At 37.6% G+C, this 22837-nt stretch overlaps 1 protein-coding gene across 1 annotated transcript in view; it reads left to right on the top strand.

Annotated features, from left to right (window-relative positions):
- Nucleotides 1-22837, top strand: part of Grm8 (glutamate metabotropic receptor 8) — a 729702-nt gene that overhangs the window by 640266 nt on the left and 66599 nt on the right. Inside the window, exon 9 of the mRNA XM_090333244.1 lies at nt 7523-8458. Within this exon, the coding sequence (XP_090189370.1) occupies nt 7523-8458 (936 nt within the window). The remainder of the gene's footprint in view (nt 1-7522; nt 8459-22837) is intronic.

Raw genomic sequence — 22837 nt, 5'->3', positions numbered from 1 at the left:
ATTTTTCCAAATGTGTTTATTTATCTACTGTGCTTGCTATGTGTCACATACTACCTTAGGAACATTGTGAAGAGGCAATAAAATGTGACTGAACTGAATTTGTGCTTCAGGTTCTCTAGATTTGAACCTTCTCACTCTCACTAAATAGCTATGTCATGAGATGAATATTATACTTAGCCTTGAGACACCATAAAAAATGAGGCATGGGTAGATACCTAACTCACGGCAATATTTTAAGTATTTAATATTAATTTCTTAGAAAAATTCTCACATACTGTGCCTTCAATTGACAGTACCTGCTACTAATAAATGCCATTATGTATACTTGGTTCATTATTGTGATTTGCTAGTAAAATATTTATCCCAATCCCTTTGTTTATCTTTTATGTCTTGTATACCTTTAATTCCCGTAACCTACTAGAAGCCGAGTTAAATGTCTGGCATATGAGGTAAGACTAGAATGGAAAAGTGAGCCGGGTGTTGTGGCTCACACCTGTAATCCTAACTACTCAGGACGCTCAGACCTGAGGATCAAGGTTCAAAGCCATTCTGGGCACAAAAGGACCTGACACTCTTATCTCCAACCAACCTCTACTTGTGCCCTGTTTCCTTTGTAGTTGCTATCAATTCTATGGATGGGAACTCATTGATAAGTACTCATTGTTTTAATTGCCTTGCATAAACTTGTGCCTTTGAAATCCTTAACTCTATCCAATTCTGATAACTTATGATCAAGTCACATTTCAAGATATTATTGGAGTGCCGCTGAGGCTCAAAGCGATTGAGTGCTAGCCTTGAGTGTAAAAGCTCGGGGGCAGCACTCAATCTCTGAGTTCAAGTCTCATGACAAAGCAAACAAAAAGTACAAACAAGCAAACAAATAAGAAACCTATTATTAACTGGTAACAGCCTTTCCAGTAAAGGATATCACATTTCATTCACTTGATTTTTTTTCATTTATTCGATGGATATTTACTGATAACTATTATATCACAGTTACCACACTAGACTCCACAATACAATGGTAGAAAATTGGACCTGGTCTTTACTTCTTTGAGAAAACAAACTTTACACTGGTGCTTACCAGAATATGGCTCAGAGCCAGGTACTGTGGTTCACACCTGTAATTCCAGCTTCTTAGGAAGCTGAGATCTGAGGATCGAGGTTCAAAGCCAGCCTGGGCAGTAAAGTCCATGAGACTTTCATCTCCAGTTAACCGCCAGAAGTGGCACTGTGGCTCAAGATGTGGGGTGGTAGCCTTGAGCTGAAGGGTCAGGAACAGCTCTCAGGCCCAGAGTTCAAGCCCCACAACAAGTAATTCTCTCTCTCTGTCTCTCTCTGTCTCTCTCTGTCTCTCTCTGTCTCTCTCTCTCTCTCTCTCTCTCTCTCTCTCTCTCTCTCTCTCTCATATATGACTCTCATATATATATATGAGAGTCAAAGTCACTGTGTGAGAATCACTAGACAAAGACTTCTTGTGAAAATTTCATCTTAGTGTTCCTTTGCAGACTCAGTGAAACTATGATCTCTAAGCAGCAGGAATATGCATTTTGGAGTGAGCCTAAATGTTTTGTGAACACTTCCATAAAAATGCAAAAATATAAAATTATTTCAGTAGAGCTATAAGAGAACACAAGAGGAAATAGGAATATTTAAAAGTAATGGACAAGCCATATCCTGGGAGACAGAAAAGGCCATGTAGATTAGTGACTGGTCAAACATGAGAAGCAACGGTTAGTGGAATGTTAGAATAAATGACAATGAGAAATAGAGATGTCAGCCTTCACTTCCACCCTTGTCTTCTTGTTTCCCTTAAGACACGAATGGAACATGTCTTATGTCTATCTACCTCCTTCAGCACTGTCAGTCAAAATGCTCAAAGGCTCCTGCTATCGTTCTCTAATTCTTACTCTAACTTCTACTCCACTCTTCCTGTTTTGTTACCATCGTGACTACACCAACATTAAAAAATAATAATATCCTGTGATATGTTTGCTTAAAACTCTTCAGTGACTCTCTTTTACCTTGAGAGTGAAATCTGAAGACTTGGTGCTTCTTACAGAGCTTCTCAGAATATGCCTACAGGCTTGGTTTGCTTTCTTGTATTCCTGCACAGGTGCACTGTTAGCAATTCCTCTTTATCTTTATTCATGGCATAGGATGGTTGCCCCCTGCCTTCCTGAGTTCCGCAGTGTCTTCCAAAGCAACCCCTGCCCTGAGAAACTCCTTTTGTGCCCCAATACCAATGAGGGCATTCCCTACCTCTGTATTTTTAGTATCCTTTACCTACTTATTAATATTACATATAATTTCTTTATTATCTTTGTCTCTCACATTCACAGTGATTCCATGAGACAAAAAGAAACAGTCTTTTATTTTTCTGTATGTGTAGTCCCTATTGTGAGCCTTCCTTACGAAGTGACGAACACAAGAGCCCACCATTTGGAGCCCATGCTGGTTTCATGGGATCCCAAAGTGAAGTATCACGGGCAGAGTCACTCAAACGGGAGTTCTTTTTCTCACAGTTCGGAGATCTAGAAGTTCAAAATCAAAGTGTCAGTGGAGTTGTTTGTGTTTTTGTTTTTCCTGAACCATTTTTCCCTTGACTTGTGGATAAATTATTCCTCCCCTGCATGTATACAGGTGGTTTTTCTCTTTACACATGTCTACATTCTAATTCACTCTTCTTATAAGAACACTAGTCAAATGACTAAAGAGACTGAAGATAGGGATTCCATGTAGAAATGGGGAGACACAGTTGTGACAACCTTGTTGTGATAGTTGGTGGCTAGATTGCTGATCCCAAGAGGCTCTTGGCTTCAAGAAGTGTTCTCTCATGCCCGAAAAACACAACAGCTGGTGATTTGGTGATGGCTATAAAGATGCATCCAACAGACTCCTCATGTTTTCCTCAGTGTATCTGCAAATAAACTCACATTCCTTCAACGGGACACCAAAACAGGGCAGCAGGGAAGAATGAGGTCACTACTTGTCCTCATATCATTAGGGTGCCAATTCTGAAAAAGAAACATCTTGGATTTTGGTAGGGATTGGGCTGAATCTGTACAGAAATTTAGGGATTTAGGGAGTAGTATCATTTTAGCAATTGTTTAAGATAATCTATTAGACTCTATTAATATATTGATAAGGTCCTTATTCATGCATGTGTTGTTTGTTTTTCCAACAGCTGGCTAAAGATTGACTTTTTTTTAAACCAGGCCCATGGCTTGAACTCAGGGTTTAACCATTGTCCTTGGGCTTTTTCAAGGCTAGAGTTCTACCACTTTAGCCACAGCACCATTTCCAGCTAATTTTATGTATGTGGTACCAGCAAATTGAACCCAGGGCTTCATGCATGCTAGACAAGCACTCTACCACTAGGCCAAAGTCCCAGTCCCAGGTTTCCTGAATTTTAACTATGATATAAATCCATACTTCAGTTATTTATTGAAATATTTCTTGGTAAAAAGGAGTCTATATGTTTAGCAAATTTATTAAAAACCTATATAATTTCCATTATATTAAAATAGTAACTACAGTACTTAAATGGATTTTATTTAAATAAAATTCAGAACTATAAAAAGCATGTTTTCCATAATATTCATAGTTCATTTGTTATAGAAAATTTACCAAGGAAAATTTCATATTTTTCTTATGCTACAAAATGAGAATATCCTACATGAGAATTGCTTTGTATAGGCATGTTTATTTGCTAACAAATCACATTTCACTTTTGAAAATAAAATATTTTCAGAATGAAAACATTAAACATGTGACTAGAGATGATAATCTTCAAGATTTCTGTCAATCCTGAAGTTTAAGTTTTTTAAGTTTTTTTGCTGTTTTTTGAGTGTTTGGTGGTGGATTATAATATTATAAACACATAAAAGCTCTAGAAATAAAATGTGAAAATTGGATTTTGCAATACTTCTCTTTGAAATGGAACCTTCAAAGGACATTTTTATCATCTTATGAGTCCATTATGGCAGAAAAATCAATATTGTAGCCACTTGATGGAACATTTCCTTTTACTCCCTATTTTGAGAGATGCCACCATGTACTCTCAGTTTAATAATTTTTCTTTCTTTATTGTATAAACAAAAAAGAAGCTTCTTTAATTCATTAATAGCTGATAGTAAATTAATAGAATTATAATAGATTGGTTTTCTTTTGTAGTGAGTAGACAGAATTAATCTAACAAATGCATAAAGTAGCATCTCCTATCTAAGGAAGGATGTTTAAAATTAAAGCCATAAAAAGTCCAACTTGTGTAGCTGAAACTGTCTTCTTTTTTTTTGATTTTTTTGTAATTAATAGAAGGGTTACATTATATTCACCAGATAGAAGGTGCATTACTTCACAAACATTGACACCCTTTCTCATGTCTTGGTCCCAATTTCCCCCCCCCCCACCCTCACCCCTCATCTTGTTTTTCCCCCTTCCTATCCTATTTCACATAACCAAATACACATATATACAATATATCAGATAACACGATGAAATCCCATAACAATATGAGATAACCAAAGGAAAGCAAAAGAGATGAGAGATAACATAGTACATTAAGGACAACAATCACTCATTAAAAGGCTTTTGTTTCTATATCCTGGAGGTCTTTTCATTTAGTGTCATACTATATGGCCTTATGTATCTAGGTTTTGTTCAATTGTAAATCTCTGCTATGAGAGCCCAAGGTTTCTACTGATTATGACAAATGAGGGAAGCCATTGAGCCTATGTTCCTTTGAGTCTGGCTTACTTCACTTAATATGATTGTTTCTAAGTCTTTCCATTTCCTTACAAATGGGGTGATGTCATTCTTTCTGACAGCAGCATAGAATTCCATTGTGTACAAATACCACATCTTGTTGATCCACTCATCAACTGAGGGATATCTGGATTGGTTCCATATCTTTGCTATGGTAAATAGTGCTGCAATGAACATCATTGTGTTAGTGGCTTTAGTATGTCCTTGTTTCTGGATGATTGGGTAAATGCCAAGTAGTGGAATTGCTGGGTCATATGGGAGCTCTATGTTTAGTCTTTTGAGGAACTGCCATACTGCTGAAATAGTCTTGTTGTCATAATGAACTTGGGTGCTGTCATTTGCTGTTCTCAACCATTCAAGGGACATTTATGAAGGGGTACTATCCATAAAAAATGGCAGCCACCTGGCTGCCAAAGGGAGACAACATTAAAACTGTTGAAAGAATATTGATGAAACTGTGCAAGGGACATGTTTTTCAGATATGTGGTGGCTGAAGTGAGTGTGGCTTCTCAATAGATTGCTATGTTGGTATTAGAATAATGGTGTCATAGACTGGACAAGCTTAGTCAGAGCTGCTTTCGTTTTCTGTTTGCTGCATTAAAAAAGCCTAGTGTATAAGTTAAAACAGTAAACATTTATTATCTCATATCTATTCTATAAATGAGAAATTCAGGAGCAACTTGGTTAGGTTATTCAGATTCAGAGACTCTCGTGACCTTGAAGTCAAGATGTCAATCAATACTTCAATCATCTGAAAGCTTGGCATATGTCATAAGTTACATTCTTGATGATTTGTCAAATACCTGGTAAGTTGTAGCTTGTGACTGCAAGGAGACTTTTCTGTTGTGTGTCATAGAACTCTTTGACAATTTTCCCCTGGCATGAATGATGCAAGAGAGAGCAAGGTAGAAAGAAAAGTATCCATTATTACCTAGTCTGGTATTTATGTGGGTGGGCTCTATTGAAAGAGGGATGCGCCCACATGAGTGCATTGCTTTCAGGGGGAGAGGTTCTAAGAGGCCATCTTGGAAGCTGACTATCATTTAGAATGTTTAATTCTACTTCAGCACTGGTAATAAGCCTGATCTTGGTGAAATAAGGTTTATTTTTCCCTCCTCAAAAATTGAAAGCATTAAAAATGTTTCCATAGACAGATATGGAATCTTCTTTTTCTGTGCATCTCTGAATTACTGCATATCTCCAAATCTAAGTACTTTTCAGATAGCCCACCCTTGACTCTTTAAGTCTTCTTGTTGGCTTCTCCTACTTTTCTTTATACATTCTACAAATATGCATGGAGAACCATCTCTCTCTCAGGAACTATTCATACCAATTAGCAAATCATTCCCTTCTTAGATGTTATTTCCCTCATTAAATGTATAATTTTACTGTTAAATAGTTGTACAAAGGGATTTAAACTCAACATGTATATTAGCTAAATTTATTCTACACAAGTAATTGGAAATCAAATTATTACCTTCAAACTATGTGGTTATTTCAATAGCTTTGGTCTTTGATTTATGAGTTGAAAATTTAAGGCCATTATGTGATCTGCCTTTGTGCAAATCATGGGTTACATCATTTAAACCCTTCAATAGAGGACTACTACTTTTTTTTCCAATAGAGAACACTACCATTATGGTATCTCTTTGAGCATACTCTTCTTCACAATGTGGGAATGACCAATAGGAAAATGTGTAGACTCTAAGGGTGCGTGTGTGGGGTAAAACAGGTAGTTGCTATGTCTAAAAACTCAGAAGTTAAGACAGAAGTAAAATCACTTTATGGATCATCTCCTTTTGAAATTGATACAGTGATAGGATGTATTTCCCCCAATAAGGCAGAAAGGCATAGAGCATATTATTTTTTTTGATATGTTACTTGAAGTCGATTTTTTTGTTGTTTGGTTTTGTTTTGTTTTATTGTTCGGATAATGTATAGAGGGGTTACAGTTGCATTTGCCAGATACTGGGTGCATTACTTTTCACACATTGATACCCCTTTTCATGTTTTTTCCTATTTCCCTCCCAATCATCTTGTTTCCTCCCTTCCCTTTCCTATTTCAAATAAATAAATAAACATATACATATTTGTTTATTATATGTATATACATATATACATATATACAACATACCATGTAACAAAAGTCAGAAACAGTAACAATATGATATTAACCAAAGGGCAAAAAAAGAGAAATAACATAATATATTAAGAATAACAATCACACAAGGTAAAGCTCTTGTTTCCATATCCTAGAGTTCCTTTCATTTAGTCTCATCCTACATGACCTTCCATACCTAGGTTTTGAGCTATTGGAATCCTCTGTAGAGCGTATTTTCTATAGATTCGTATCCTATTCCAGTTTTCAAGGATTTTGCATTTATACTCATGATTAGCTTTCTCTGGATTCTGTTGCTCTTCTCTTTTAAATGCTTTAAAATTTTTTTCTTGTTAAAACTGTTTTGAACAATACATCTTTCTGCAAAATGTCAGATAGGAGCACCAGGTAAGTGGAAACTAACAGCTCTGATCAGGTGGTGGACGATGTGAATGATTTTATTGGACCCAATAGCCTAACCCTTTCCTGAAGTCCATATCCGGGAAAGAAACTGGGCTCTTCATATGGTAAACTCTCTTTGGCCTTGTCTGTCAGTACGTGGTGATGGGTGATGAACCTGTGGCTAGGATGAGGATATCATAGATGGAGGCGACGCGGAAAGCTCACTTAGTGCTCTTATTTTTCCACCACCCCTAGGTGGAAGACATGCAGTGGGCTCCCAGAGAACACGCGCCCCCAGCCTCCGTCTGCAGCCTGCCCTGCCAGCCCGGGGAGAGAAAGAAGACGGTGAAGGGGGTCCCGTGCTGCTGGCACTGTGAGCGCTGCGAAGGTTACAACTACCAGGTGGACGAGCTCTCCTGTGAGCTGTGCCCTCTGGACCAGAGGCCCAACGCCAACCACACGGGCTGCCAGCGGATCCCCATCATCAAGCTGGAGTGGCATTCTCCCTGGGCCGTCGTGCCTGTGTTTGTGGCTATCCTGGGCATTCTGGCCACCACCTTTGTGATTGTGACCTTCGTGCGCTACAACGACACCCCCATCGTCAGGGCGTCGGGCCGGGAGCTGAGCTACGTGCTTCTCACCGGCATCTTTCTCTGTTACTCCATCACCTTCTTAATGATTGCGGCGCCCGACACCCTCATCTGCTCCTTCCGACGCATCTTCCTGGGGCTAGGGATGTGCTTCAGCTACGCTGCCCTCCTCACCAAGACCAACCGCATCCACCGCATCTTCGAGCAGGGCAAGAAGTCGGTGACCGCGCCCAGGTTTATCAGTCCAGCCTCGCAGCTGGTGATCACCTTCAGCCTCATCTCCATCCAGCTCCTCGGGGTGCTGGTGTGGTTTGTGGTGGACCCGCCCCACACCATCATCGACTACGGGGAGCAGCGGACGCTGGACCCCGAGAACGCGCGGGGCGTGCTCAAGTGTGACATCTCTGACCTCTCCCTCATTTGCTCGCTCGGCTACAGCATCCTCTTGATGGTCACCTGTACTGTATATGCCATCAAGACCAGAGGGGTCCCGGAGACTTTCAACGAGGCCAAGCCCATTGGCTTTACCATGTACACCACCTGCATCGTCTGGTTAGCCTTCATCCCCATCTTCTTTGGCACGGCCCAGTCGGCAGAAAAGGTAAGCCCAGGGCAGGTGCGTGTGGCAGCTCTTTCTCCTGGATGGAGAATTCTTCCTCCGGGATGCTTTTCTGGGTGGTTGGTTCATTACCATTCTCTCAAGATGCCTCAGTATGTGTTGTTATTTTTCAGAATCATAGGTGATATATAGATATATGTATAGATACAGATGCACCTATAGAACTAGAACTAGATATAGATGTATCAGGGTCACATTGCTTTGAGTATGTGTTGACTAAAGCTGATTTTCCATGAAGAAGAAGAAGAAAAGAAGAAAACAATTGATTGCAGTTTCCTTGGCCAAGTTGACATGACTCATACCATTTTCCAGGGCACTCTTCCCAGCTCTGTTATCTAAAAACTCCACTGTTCTCTTCTAAATGTTAATTAAAAAGAGAGCAGGAGAGAGGGCAGATGTGGCTCACAGAGGTGAGCTGTCCCAGACAGCATAACAAATGCTTCCTTTTCTGCTCTACCCGAACTCTGGGTGGAAAAAAAAATTCCTTGATAATGATAATTATGATGCTTTCAGTTATAGAAGTTTGAGGTTAGAGTAACATACTCAACCGAAGAGGAAGTAAAATGTTTACTGCAATTGGACTCATCTTCCTGAAATTTCTCAATCCCTACTTTTATTAGTTTACCATAGGTGGAAGATGACACAGAATTCAGAAGGCAGCAGTGGACAGTGATTTAAAGCACTATTATGGAGCATCCGTGTATGTGTGTGTGTGTGTGTGTGTGTGTGTGTGTGTGTGTGTATTGGTACTGAAGTGTGAACTCAGAGCCTGTACACTGTCTCTTAGCTTCATTACTCAAGGCTAGTGCTTTATTATTTGAGCAATAGTTCCGCTTCCAGGTTTTTTTTTTTTTTTTTGGTGGTTAATTTGGCAAGGATCTCATGAACCTTTGCTGCCTAGGCTAGCTTTGAACTGTGATTAAGTAGCTAGAGTTGCAGACATGAGCCACCAGCACTGACTGTATAGCATTTTTTAGAAGGTGAGGATGTCACTTCTGTCATTAATCTGCCATTTATTTTTCTACACTAAATGTGGTTTATACAGAATGTGTAATATAAAGCACATTTTGGTTCGTTTGGATGCATATAGTTTTAAGTAGAGAGAAAGGAACAGCTGTAGTGCTGTCTTTCTGTAGTGAAAGGCCCTTAGCTACAATGTGTATGTATGGGAGATCTTTCCAGTGAGGAGGTAAGGATTGGACCATTCTCCATCACTGTGGAGGGGATGAAATTGGACCCTGGCAGGAGGCTGTATTGCCTGGGACACACTTTAGGTGAGGTTAAGCGTGACTTAAAATCCCAGCCAAGTAAGTAAGGGGTTCTTAGTAAGGGGTGGGAAAGCTTATTTGGCTCCTTTTGGGGACAACGTGGACTTTAACTAAGAACTCAAAGAAAATGTGTTTCTGCTAACATTTCTGAACAGCATGGACTTGTCATGAGTTTCAGACCATTTGCAATGTCCTGGTTGTATGTATCCATACCAGTCTATGGATGTTTGTCTAGGACTATAACTAGGGTTGTAATGTAAAACTGAGACAGTCAAAACTCTAACCCTAACACTCTAAACATTTTGGAATATAAGGTTGGAAACTTGTTAGTATCAAACTGGTATATCTACCTTATGAACAGATGTAAGAGCTAAAATAAACAAAAACAAAAAATCCCTCTCAACTCTATTGTTAAATATGATTTATTGGATCAGTCAGTGCGGAGTAATATTTTTTCAGAGTATGAAAATGTCAACCTTATATGATTTTTAATAAGTTTGTCTTAGTTCTTATATTTATATTTGACTCTTTTTGTATAGTTTTATTTAGAGAGGGCTTTGGTTAGTGGCTTTCCTCTGATTTCTGCTGGATAAAAAATATTTATACCAAGTAAAACCTGGGTAATATATAGCTTCTTTTTCTTTTATTCTCTTTTGGACATCTTTAAAGTATAACCCTTTTTTCTAATATAATGAGTTTCACATAAAGAAAGAGGTCAAATATATATGTAGGTATGATGATTTTTTTCCCCTGTTGTTACAACTGAGTCAAGTTGTTTTTTGTTTTTGTTTTTTTGGTGGGTGATGGGGCTTGAACTTGGCCTGGGTACTGTCCCTGAGCCCTTCAGCTCAAGGCTACCACCCTACCCTTGAGCCAAGCCCCACTTCCCATTTTCTAGAGGTTAACTGGAGATGAGTACTTTTGTGCCCAGGCTGACTTTGAACCTTGATCCTCAGATCTCAGCCTCTTGAGTAGCTAAGATTACAGGCGTAAGCCACTACGTATGCCTCTGAGTCAGCTTTTAATCCTAATTAACTCACCCCATACCAAGCTACTAGATTTTTGTCATAGTAGCCAAATTTGACTTGTAGTAGTAGGACTTTAAATGTGATTTTAAAGTAGGTATTTATTTTGGAGCTCTGCTGTTGCCAAAGTGTAGCTACTTCCTGAGGAAGAAAGATGGAGAGAAAAAAATTGGGGGTGAAATGGACACTGGCATATGGCAGGGGTTTCAACTTTCCCTGTGTTGTTGAGCCTAGAAGAGCTAACTGACATCCATTTAAAAACCTTACATTTCTTTTTATATGTATGGAACTACTCATGACTGAACACAGATTATAAGTTTGCCTTCTTTTCCCTTAGATTTGTGGAGTCAAAGTAAGTATAGGAATCAAATTATAAAATGAATGATAAAAACATGCTCGTTGGTTTGTGTGTGTGTGTGTGTGTGTGTGTGTGTGTGTGTGTGTGTGTGTATGCACTTGACCTAATGCTTGAATGCAGGGCCTAGGCTTTGTCTCTGAATTTTTGTCCTCAAGGATTTCACGTGACACTTGAACCATGCTTCCAGTTCTGTCTGGCTGTTTTTGGATGGTTAATTGGAGATAGATTCCATGAGACTCTTATCATGGATTCATGAGCTGCCAGGGTGAGCATCAAACCACTGTCTTATCTCAACCTCCGGGGTAGGTAGGATTACAGCTATGAGCCACTGGTGCCAGCTGATATACTTTTAATTTATAATAAAATTAAATATGAGACAATCTGAAAACCCTAATAAGAAGCACTAACTCTTAGGATTATTAGGACATTGTACGGCCCTCATATTATTTAGCCTTGGAGTTTCTCAATTTAGACACATTGTACACTGAGACCTGTTGTATGGTAAATAAGCTCTTGTCCCTGAACTACCTTATGTAATAGAAATACATGCTATATTAAACTTACCTTGAAATGTACTATCTCTGGGCTGGGAGAGTTTGCCTATCATGCACCAAGACCAGGACTCGATTCCTAGGTACTACATACATAAAAAAAAGCTAGAGGTGGTGCTGTGGCTCAAATGGTAGATCTCTAACCTTGAGAAAGCCCAAGGAGAGTGTTCAGACCCTGAGTACAAGCCCCAGGATTGGCAAATAATAATAATAATAATAATAATAATAATAATAATAATAATAAATTCACTATCTGCTATTTTTTCTCAAATTTATCTTTTATCATTCAAAACAATAGATAAGATATAAGAGTATTTATTAATTTATACTGTTACTAAACATTTATTTAGAGGAAGATCATAAATAAAGAATACATGTATACTTCTACAAGAAGTTCTTAAAAAGTGTATTGACTTTGAAGGAACAAAGAAATGGTCATTCTTCTATTTTAATTTATAATGCTCAGCCAATTAGTTTCACCTTATCAATGTGTAGCATTTAGAATAGCCAGGCAGTGCACACATCCATTCATTCAGCTGATCCTTATTGAGCATTTGTCCAACATTGTGCTGAATATTGAACTCATGTCAGTCTGCTTATTTGAGCCTTCTTTGTCAGACAACATCTAGGCTTCCAGCCCATGACTTGTGAAATTCAAGTCTCATGGGCAGGAAAGATGGTGAGGGGTCAGATCTGAGATGAAACAGTGAAGAAGTAAGCATCCGTCAACACCACACTAGTGACATGGAAATATCAGAGGAAAACACAAGTTCTTCCTACATGCATTTGAATATGTCATCTCAGCATAAATTCTATAGCCAAGAACTCGTCTAACCACCCAGATAATTTTTCCTGAAATTAAAAGAGGCAGGAAGAAAGAAGATTATTTAAATAATGTATGCAGATGTTTTGGAAAACATTTTAGTAAAGTGAAGTTTTATGGAGAGATTTGTAGCATAGTCAAGGGGGTTCTGTTGCAAAGAAGTAATGGAAGCATGTGTTCATTCAGAAACAAGATACCATTTAATTTCTCTACATTCTTTGTTTTTATTTGATTTTGAAATTAAACCATTGTTTTCAATAGCATTATATGCATGCTGTTAGAATCTACTAAGTCATGACATAAATGCATCTTTTCTCTTCCTATTTAGTGGTATGCAGGAAGAGTGGACACCTGTAGGTGAATACAAACCCGTGATTGTACCGAGTAGACAAAAAGTAAAAGTAATAATTAACTTACTAGGAAAAGAATTGTAGGAGTAGTTAGGAGCTGTTAGGGTGTCAGAAATTCCATAAGGGCTTATTTTATCTTCCTAATTGAGTTTATGAAATAGAAATAACCAGACAATGCTTATGAGACTACTAAGCTCCAGAGAGCATTTTGCTTCAATCAAAGCACCAGACAAAACAAAGTGGTTTCAGAATGGGAAAGAAAATAAAGTACAAACTTTCTCTCAATCTCTCTGTCTCTGTCTCTGTCTCTCCCCCTCCCCTTCACACACACACACACACACACACACACACACACACACACACACACACACACACCTAATACCTCTAGAATGAGCCCTTCTTTCCTTCTCTTTCCAGATCTGGTCACTCTAGACAGTGACTGGGGGAATCCTATATGAACTTTTACAGCCTCAGTAGTGTTGATCTGATCTATTTCTGGATGAATATTGTCAAGGCAGAGCCCTTCAAATAGTATCTTTGCAAGTGCATATTAAAGGAGTGAATGGAGCATCTTGAACAACAGGAGCATATTACAATAATATAAATGCCTACTTAGGATTTCCATTAGATTATGGCACAATGTGAGGTTTTTAAAACATACATCCTATTGTGGTCCTCATTACAATGTTATTTCTTCTGATTGTCTCCATTCAATGATAGATCACATACGTTTCTTAAAATGCTTTCTCATTATCACTTACTCTGAGTATTAAATATTAAGGGAAAAGGCAAAGGAAGAATTAATCCAGTTATCCGTCCTTCGATTAAAATTCACAAGGCAAAGGACCAGTCAGTTCATTGCCATGCTGCCCCACCCTTGTGCCTTTATCATCTCTGTCTCTGTGGAGGCAGATGCAGGGATCAGTCAGGAAGAGGGAGAACTCTACAGACTCAGGGCATGTTTTCTGCTCCTCTTGTCTGTTAAGCTACTTGAGAAAATATAGGCAAGAAGCGTCTTTAAGTAAAATTCCCTCAAAGAGTGCAAATTTGACCACAGAGCTACAGAATGCAATGGACTTCTCTTTGCATTGAGCTTTACCTAGTCTCAAACTAGAGCAGATTTTTCTGGGGAAGTCAGGAACATATTCTTTTTAAAACACAATTTTGTATCTTCATGGTTTTGTTGTTGTTGTTTGTACTAATAGATACCCCCTACTAGTTTTTCAAATACTTGCAAAATCCATGAATCATGAAAATGTTTAGTATGTAATAAGCAGTGAATAGTGTTTGCTATGATTACCAGTGGGCTATTATCCATGAAGGAAAAGACTGATTTTGCTCACAATTATTCTCAGCAAATGGCATAATACCAGGTCTGAAATAGGTTCTTAAAAATATTTAATGACTGTTATATTCAAATGGATTGAGTTGGAGGACCTAATTTGATTTAACCAGATAATTGTCTCAATTTTTGTATCCCCTTAAACCCTGTCTGCTAAGTCCTCTAACTGTTTCCTCAAACATGAAAGCTTGTCCAAGAGTGAGAATCTTGCAATTACTACCATAAAAGAGTCTTTCAACAGAGATGTGAGTCTGTAGGATTAGGAAGAAGAGTTCTTCCTGTAGCAATACCTAACTGCTTTCAAATATTTAGCAGAAAAAAATGTAGAAATGTGAAGTATTTGCTGAATCCCTCATATCAAGTTGAAATTGTGAATAGCTTGAACAAATTGTGAGAGATAATCTCATAGTCCACATAAGACAAGACTAAGACAAAAAACAAGAATAAGATTGTATATGCAACCAGGACAATGATGCAAGAAAGATACTGAAAAGATCAACCAGATGGAAATGCATCCCTATCTAGCATAGGTAGATTTGTCATTTCTTAACCACAAGTTCTTCCTATGCTTGGATCCCCAGCCTCTTTGCTGGACAGGATCCATGCATTCTGAACAGAGGCCAGTCAAAAATCCTTAATCAGTTCACAGTCCCCAATTCAAGCAAAGAATTCAGGCTCCTCCATTAATTTTTTTGGGTGGGTTGTGGGTCTTGAAGGCTTTGCCCTGGTGCTGTCCCTTAGCTCTTCAACTCAGGGCTATCACTCTATCAATTCAGCCACAGCACCACTTCTGGTTTTCCAGGGGTTAATTGGTGATAAGGGTCTCATAGATTTTTCATGTGTGGGCTGGCTTTGAACCGTGATCCTCAGATCTCAGCCTCCTGAGTAGTTAGGATTACAGGCATGAGCTACTGATGTCCAGCTTACTCCATTAATCTTTTTTTTATTCCTTGTAATGTATAGAGGGGTTACAATTATATTTGCCAGATAATAGATGCATTACTTCTCACAGATTGATACCCTTTCTCATGTTTTTGTCCCCATCCTCTCTCCATTAATCTTTATCAAGCAGTCTGTCCTATCAATAATAGCTAGTCACTAATTATGGGATAATAAAATTTGAATATAATAAGAACATGATTTAAAAGCCTATGGAAAGCAAAATAAAGCATTGTACAAAGGATACTAGAAGTAATAGAGACATTAAAGTTCATTTAGTAATGAAAACAGCATATATATGCAGATAGCTTTGGAAAAGATCAATCAGGGAATAAAATATGATTCCAGAAGATAAAATTATGAACATTAATATAAAAATGGCCAGATGGACAGAACTAGAAGACCAGAGTGATGGTCTATGAAGTAAAAAATAGGCAGAAACAACAGCGAAGTAAAATGTAAAAAAGAAAAATATTTTAAAAAGTTAAAATATTATGATAAGTTCAAGATCCAATTGTATACCTTATAAATATTATAGAAGAGGAAACACAGACAAATAAAGCAAATGATTGACCTGTACAATTGAAAAAAGTTTAAACATCCAAAACAAGATAATTCTTAAAGTCACAATATTGAAAATGCTACTTCTCTTAGTATAATTTCTGTAATTGGCAGAAAATTCTTAAAATATTTAGAAAAAATATTTCTACAAGGAATGAAAGTCAGATGTCACCCATCTTTCTGTGTGTGTGTGTGTGTGTGTGTGTGTGTGTGTGTGTGTATGTGTGTGTGTGTGTGTGTGTTTGTGGGGGGGAGGGAGAAAGAGGCAAAAAAATCTGACTTTAACTCGGGTGCTTTTACTTTCTTTTAGCTTTTCCCCTCTTGCACTTTACCACTGGACTCACACCTCTACTTGTTGTTTGTTTTTATTTTTTCTGGTTTATTGGAGATAAAAATCTCATGGAGTTTTCTGCTTTCTAATGTGACCCTCAGATACTAGCCTCCTAAGTAGCCAGAATTTCAGGCGTGTGTCCCCTGTGTCCAGCTACCTTCCAGGATTTTAAGTGAAAAACAAAAATTTTCTTCAGGGTGAAGAATTTTATTCTTAAACTTGTATAGCCAGCCCAAGTATCAATCACTGTGAGGCCAAAAATGTAAGTTGGTTAGAAAAAATAAGAATCATTCTAGATGTGATTCACCAATGAAAAGGCATATCTCATATCAGACTGGCAACAGTAGCAGTCACGTGATCTTGAAGAAATGAGAAAGCTTAAGAAACTGTTAATTGGTGAAAGGATCTATTACCCTAGAGACTAATTAGCATTTAAAAGTCAGAATTTTAATAATTTATTCCTTCTCTGAAAGTATAATTATGCTACTTGAATGTATCTGAAGTAAGTATGATTTAGTAGCCATAACACAGTAAAAAGTTTGTGTATTGGCCTTACATTCTTAGAAGAAATCTGGAAATAAAATAGAAATATTGATAGGGCCAAAGTAAATGTAAATGCTATTAACTCTGAATTTTTAAACTAGTAATATGATTTAACAAGAATGTTGTAGGGAGATATAAGGGAGAAATGCCAGCATATCAAATCACTCATCTTTCATTGTGATTTGCAAACAGGTGCAATCTAAACTTAATAACTCAAGATAGAGTCACATTATTTAACAACAGAAAAATAAATGACAATTTAAAAAACTATCCAAATTTTAATTATATAGAATAAAATCAGATGGTGAGTGGAAGACTGATAAAGAATTTAATTATATCAAACAAATATTTAGACTCTACTAAATAAATATGTATGATAAAACACTTAATCCTATTTAAGCTCCTGGGGGGATGAAAGTCTGAAGTCAGCATGGACGCAAATTTCCCTTAGATTTTACATCCTATGAACCAGAAATACTCTGGGCTGGAGGCATGTATCAAGTGATACTTCCCCAGACATTAGCAAAAAAGTTCACAACAGAACAGGAGGCAAGCTCAAAGAAATTATAAGTATATCATTCCATTTATATACAGATAAATGTATTTTAGATTTCGTGAAATCTTTTCGAAGACGATGTGAATATTCAGGTTCAGGTTAACGATATTTAGTGTGTAATAGATTTTTAAAGACTTCTGTAAATGCAGAAGCGGATGAGTTTAAATTTGTAAAATGATTCAAAATCTAGTTGTTAATGAAATAACTAAATAACTAGTTTCCACAGACCCACTTTTTAAAATAGCAGCTTATAACTTGTAACTTTTGTTTTCAATTTTTGTTGAAACTTGTCTTTCAAAAAATTTTTCCTAAGTATTATTTTTAATGTGCCAAGACCTTTTCTTGGTGTTTAGGAAACTGAAAAAGGCGAGAAGTTGTTAGCAGTGTCATAGGGGCCCATGTCAAGTACACAGGAAGGAGTGGTTACAAGGCACAGTAAGATATGAAAGGTCTTAGGGACCAGGTGTGGAGAAAGGGGGGAAAAATGTACTTGTAGGGATGAAAAAAGTCTCCATGAAAACAAAAACTGATGGAAGAAGTCCTTTAGACAATTGGGAGAATGCTTCCACATGGAGTAAGGGGAAATTCTGTCAAACTTGCATGAAAAAATAAAAGCCCTTCTTGGTTTAGCAGAGCCACCAAGAGAGCTGTGTGGCCTAATCATCATAAAATACACCATTCAGTCCTCCACATGGTTTCCTAGTTTGTGCAGCACATTATATGAGTATCCATAGCATAAGGCTTAGTGGGATCACCGGAAGCCAATCTAAGGAAGGACATAGAAGAGCTTGCACTTCACTTGCTATACATGAAATATCCCAAAATATACCATTCACCCCGGTGGGACTTGAACCCACAACAATGAGGTCACCAACACTCGGTCAGTTGGACTAGGTAGGTATCTTGTATTAGCTGTTCAGCATCTGTTCCCCACCATCGGGATAGTGGAGGACAGCCCTTAGCTTCCTCTGGGGCTGAGGTTATAAAGGCAAAGATCCCCACGCAGTTTCTCTATGCAGGTTCATTCACGTTCCGATGGGACCTTCTGTGTGTGGGGAAGGAGGGTAGGTCTCTGCAACAGTGCATTTTCGCATATCTGAGTTGCTTCAAGCAAGGCTGTGTTGTCAGTACAATCATCTTGCAGAATTTCTCTGCTGTGGTGAACTGACAAATTGTAGTGTTTGAAAATAAGGGAAAAATGAGGGAAAATAAAGAGAAAGAAGGAATGCAGGCAATAAATACTGGGGACTCATTTCAAATTGAATTGGAAACAGAAAATAAAATGGGAGGTAAAGTGCTTAGACTGACTGGCCTGTGGTTATGCTTGTAATTGTGAAACTTCTTTCAGGCTGATTAGACTTCAGAAAGATACATAGCTTTGTAACAAACAATTCTTTGGGGGAAGAAATAAAGTAAGCCCAGGTTTTCACGTACTCCAGGCAAGTCCACTACCACTGAGATGCATCCCAAACTCATAAATTTGTTTAAAAAAATCTCTGTTCATGGATAGCACTTATTCTTGAATGGCTGATTATTCAATATAGCTGATCATAGAGAAATATATTTAGTATTACAATAGAGAAACTGAATAAAAACTAGTTTGCATGTATAACATCAAGAACAAAGATGCAGGGCCAAGAAACCCTTGTGGATTATAGATTTTTGGGTTGATACACCAAAATGATATTCAAATAAAGTCTAATAGCTGAAATAAAAAGGAAAACTCTTTGGCTTATTGCCAGAGGCTCATGCCTGTAATCCTAGCTACATGGCAGGGTGGGGAGGTTGAGATCTGAGGTCTGAGGTTCAAAGCCCACGCAGGTAGAAAAGTACCCATGAAGCTTTTTATCTCCAATTAACAACTCAAAAACTAGAAGTGGTGCTGTGGTTCAAAGCAGTGTAATGCTAGCCTTAAGAAAAAAAGCTCAAGGGCAGCATCCAGGTCCTGAGTTCAAGCCCCATGACAGACCAAAAAGAAAAAAGGTAAATAAATAAAGGGAAAAAAAGAAAAAAAACTCGTTGAAAATGAAATCCAAACATTTTTAAAACAGTACATCACATTTAAATACATATACAATATTTTTATTAAGTGTACTTGACCAATAGATTTTTATGTTCTAATGAGCTTAGGTAAAATTTAGGATTGTCTTAACTTTTTCTGCTTGTCATTACCAAGTTAGAACAATATCTTTTGTTTTGCTTTACAGTGTGTCTCATTTTGTGCAATTTTGGTTGCTTTATTATGCAATTATTTTTCTTTATTTCCATTTAAATAACTTAAAATTTTGTATAGTGAATCCTTAAGATAATCTGTAAGAATCTGCATTTTGGTAGGGTTCTGAATCCTATGGCTAAGATTAGTTTTGAGCAAATAAAATAACATTAACCCAGAGTGTAGGGTTTTGTTTTTCCTTGTTGTTGCTTTAAAAATGAATTAGGGGTGCTGGCAGTTTTGCCTAGTGGTAGAGTGCTTGCCTAGCATGCAGAAAGACCTGTGTTTGATTCCTTGGCACCACATACATAGAAAAAGCCAGAAGTGGTACTGTGCAGCTCAAGTGGCAGAGTGCTAGCTTTGAGGAAAAAGCCCAAGGACAGTGCTCAAGCACTGAGTTCAAGCCTGGCCAAAAAACAAAACAAAACAAAACAATTTGGCTATTCCATGTAAATTGTTTTTTAATGTGACAAGTGCAATATGGTGCACTTTTTACCTGCTTAGTCCAACATATCTTAAGAAAAATACCTGTTGGCCCTTATAGGAAAATGGAGCAGAATGGAAAGGGAATGTCAACAGACTAGGACTGTTTATTGTCAGCCAGGGGCATAGACTTTCCAGTGGGTTTGGAGGTTGTTTGAGGGACTGGATTTGGGGATGAGCTTAAATAAGTCTTAACAAGCAAGCAAAAACAAAAGGGGGTTACGGTTTCTTTGGGGCCAAGGGAAGTGTCCTTCTCCAGGCTCAGAGCAGGATGTTCCACTTAGGGTGAGGGGTTATTGTCTCTTGGGGGGCCAAGGTCACAATGGCTTGCCTGCGGGACAAGCATGTTAGCAACCACTGGGTGCTTTGCTAACTTTGTTTGACCCTTAGGAATGGTTTGCTTCACCCTGGGGAATAAGGCAGGACTCAGTCCTTCATATTCCATCTGTAGACAAATAAAAAGATTGGGCTCAGAGGGAAGAGGCAAGTCCCTCGTAAGGGTCTTTGCATATATCAAAAGATTGGGTAGCAACATGGAGTTGTGAGAACCAAGCAAGTTCCCATCAGGCTCAAATCGTAAAGAACAGAGATATCTACATAAACTTTGGCAATATATGCAAAAATACGCTGTACACCCCTATAAAGCAGAGCTTCTGTAGATTTCACATTGTCTAGCAAGATTAAGTGCCATGTATTTCTCTTGCCAGCTGTTGTCTCTAAAATTCTCATCTACTCAAATTGAAGGGAATTGAAAAGCGTATTGGTAGATTGTAAGCCCGTCATAAAAACTGGAAGTGTTGATATCAGCAGGCAGGTTATCACTACCACTATGCCCTTTCTCCCACAAAATACTTTCTCCACGGTAAAATGTCCAATCACACTGTGATTTATTCAGCACTTGGTTCTATTGCCTTCTTATTGTGAGGAACTAACAATGACAAGCATGCATGCAAAATGCCTAAGTACTTTTGAAATGCAAAAGGATATATTTAGAAGACAGCATGAAAAGCAGTAAGGTGCAGAGCCAGTCAGAACTATATGATAATATAGGAAGTATCACCAAGAAAGCTCAATTACACCCCCACATCTTATTGTTTTACTGTCTTTTATTGTACAGTACATGCATACCTGCCATTGACACTGATACCCTCATTTTACTTCTTACTTTGCATTGTTGGAAAACACACTAAATCTCCTTTTGCTTCTCTTTATCTCCTTTATCTCATCTTCCTTCTGCTCATGTTGCCTCTGCCTGTAGCCTTTCTCCCAGGCACCATTTCCTTGAAGTGCCAATCATTGACAGGGCTTCTAGCAAAGCTACATTCATGCTTGCTTAACTGCCTTCTTCCCCTCTGCCCTTTATACATGCTCAAAGATGCGGGCTGAAACACTGCAATGCTAAAATCTGAAAGCAATCCAAAGCACAAATTGTGAAATTAAGCTAAAAACCCCACAATGTATTGTCTTTTCAAGCAGTCCTATCTGAATGCCTTTCATGTGCCCTGAAACAGGCTAGATTCTTTATATTTATTTTTATTTTATTTTAATTGTTGGGATAATGTATAGAGAGGTTACATTTATATTCATCAGTTAGTAGGTGCATCTCACACATTGACACCTTCTCTCATGTAGATTCTTTGTATTTAAACTACTTTGTTTTATGTCTAAAAGTTGAATTCTGTAAGTCCATGAAATCAACTTTGTACAGAAATCAGGAATTTCTGCATCTTACTGTAAAAAAAGATTTTGAGTTTAATTTGTCCACAACTCTTAGGCTTTATTAATGTTCAATTCTAACACTACCATATTTGTTTTACAGAGAGTCAAATGTACAAATTGACCTTGACTTATTCTTCCTTTTTCTTGTTTAAATTCTGCTGATGAAGTGTATTCATTGAAATTTCTACTACATCCATCTTTCTTACCCCTACTTCTAAGATCATATCCCCAGCAGATGCCTGGATGCATTGGGGATATAAAAGTGAATCTGGAATTGGCATTAGACAGAGATTTCCAGATTTCTATCATAAAATCATAGTATAACAAGTATACATTTTACTTTTATAGTTCTCTGTGAAATATTTTCTACTTAATGCCTTTACTCTGTTGAATACTCACAGCATTGTTTGCTCCAGATGTGGCCTCCCTACTTTTATATGACTTAGAGAGGGAGACTGACTTACCCAGAAAAAAAACATTATGTTTGCGTATCAATGGTTTTGCAAAAGGATGTTAAACTAAAATTATTTCTTATTACCATTAACTAAAACCTAAAATTTCAAACATTCTCTTTCAACTATCATTCTTCATATGAGCTGATTATACCAATGCAACCAGTCCATGAAACCTCTAATATATACGTATTATAATTTCAAAACATACATATGATCTCTATATTTCTCTTTTTGTACATTTTCATATTTGTACTTAAGGTTTATTTATACATGTGTAGTTGTATCCCAGGTCAGTAACTCTTCAGGAAAAGATACATAAGTATATTTCTTTTATATTCTTCTCCTCTTACTTCTTATAAACCCCATGAAGTGGTGCTGTCAAAGTACTTTGGAAATAGTTTTAGGTAAAGGGTTTTTTGTTTTTGATTTTGTTTTTATTTTTTGTCCTAGTCCTGGGGCTTGAACTCAGAGGCCACACTGTGTTCCTAAACAATTTTCTTCAAGGATAGTGCTCTGCCACTTGAGCCACAGCTCCACTTCTAATATTTTGGTGACTAATTGGAGATAAAGGTCTTTACCAATTTTCCTGTTTAAACTGGCTTCTAACAGTATTCCACAGATCTCTGCCATGCAAGTAGCTAAAGATTGTTGGTATGAGCCACTGATACCTAGCTTTTGGTTTTTAATTGAGTTGGATAAACAATGAAACATTTTCCAGCCAATTTTGTGTCAGAGTACTTTAAAAAGTGAGTTTAGAAAAGTAGAGATATTATATTAGCTGTTATTAACAGACATTATGGGGAAAAGAAAAGTAAGGCAGGGTTTATATTTATTTGGGCCACATT

The sequence above is a fragment of the Megascapheus bottae genome, chromosome 5 (genome assembly GCF_031878675.1).
Source record: "Megascapheus bottae isolate mThoBot1 chromosome 5, mThoBot2.hap1, whole genome shotgun sequence".
NCBI lineage: Eukaryota > Metazoa > Chordata > Mammalia > Rodentia > Geomyidae > Megascapheus > Megascapheus bottae.
This window is presented reverse-complemented; position numbering and strand designations above follow the sequence as displayed.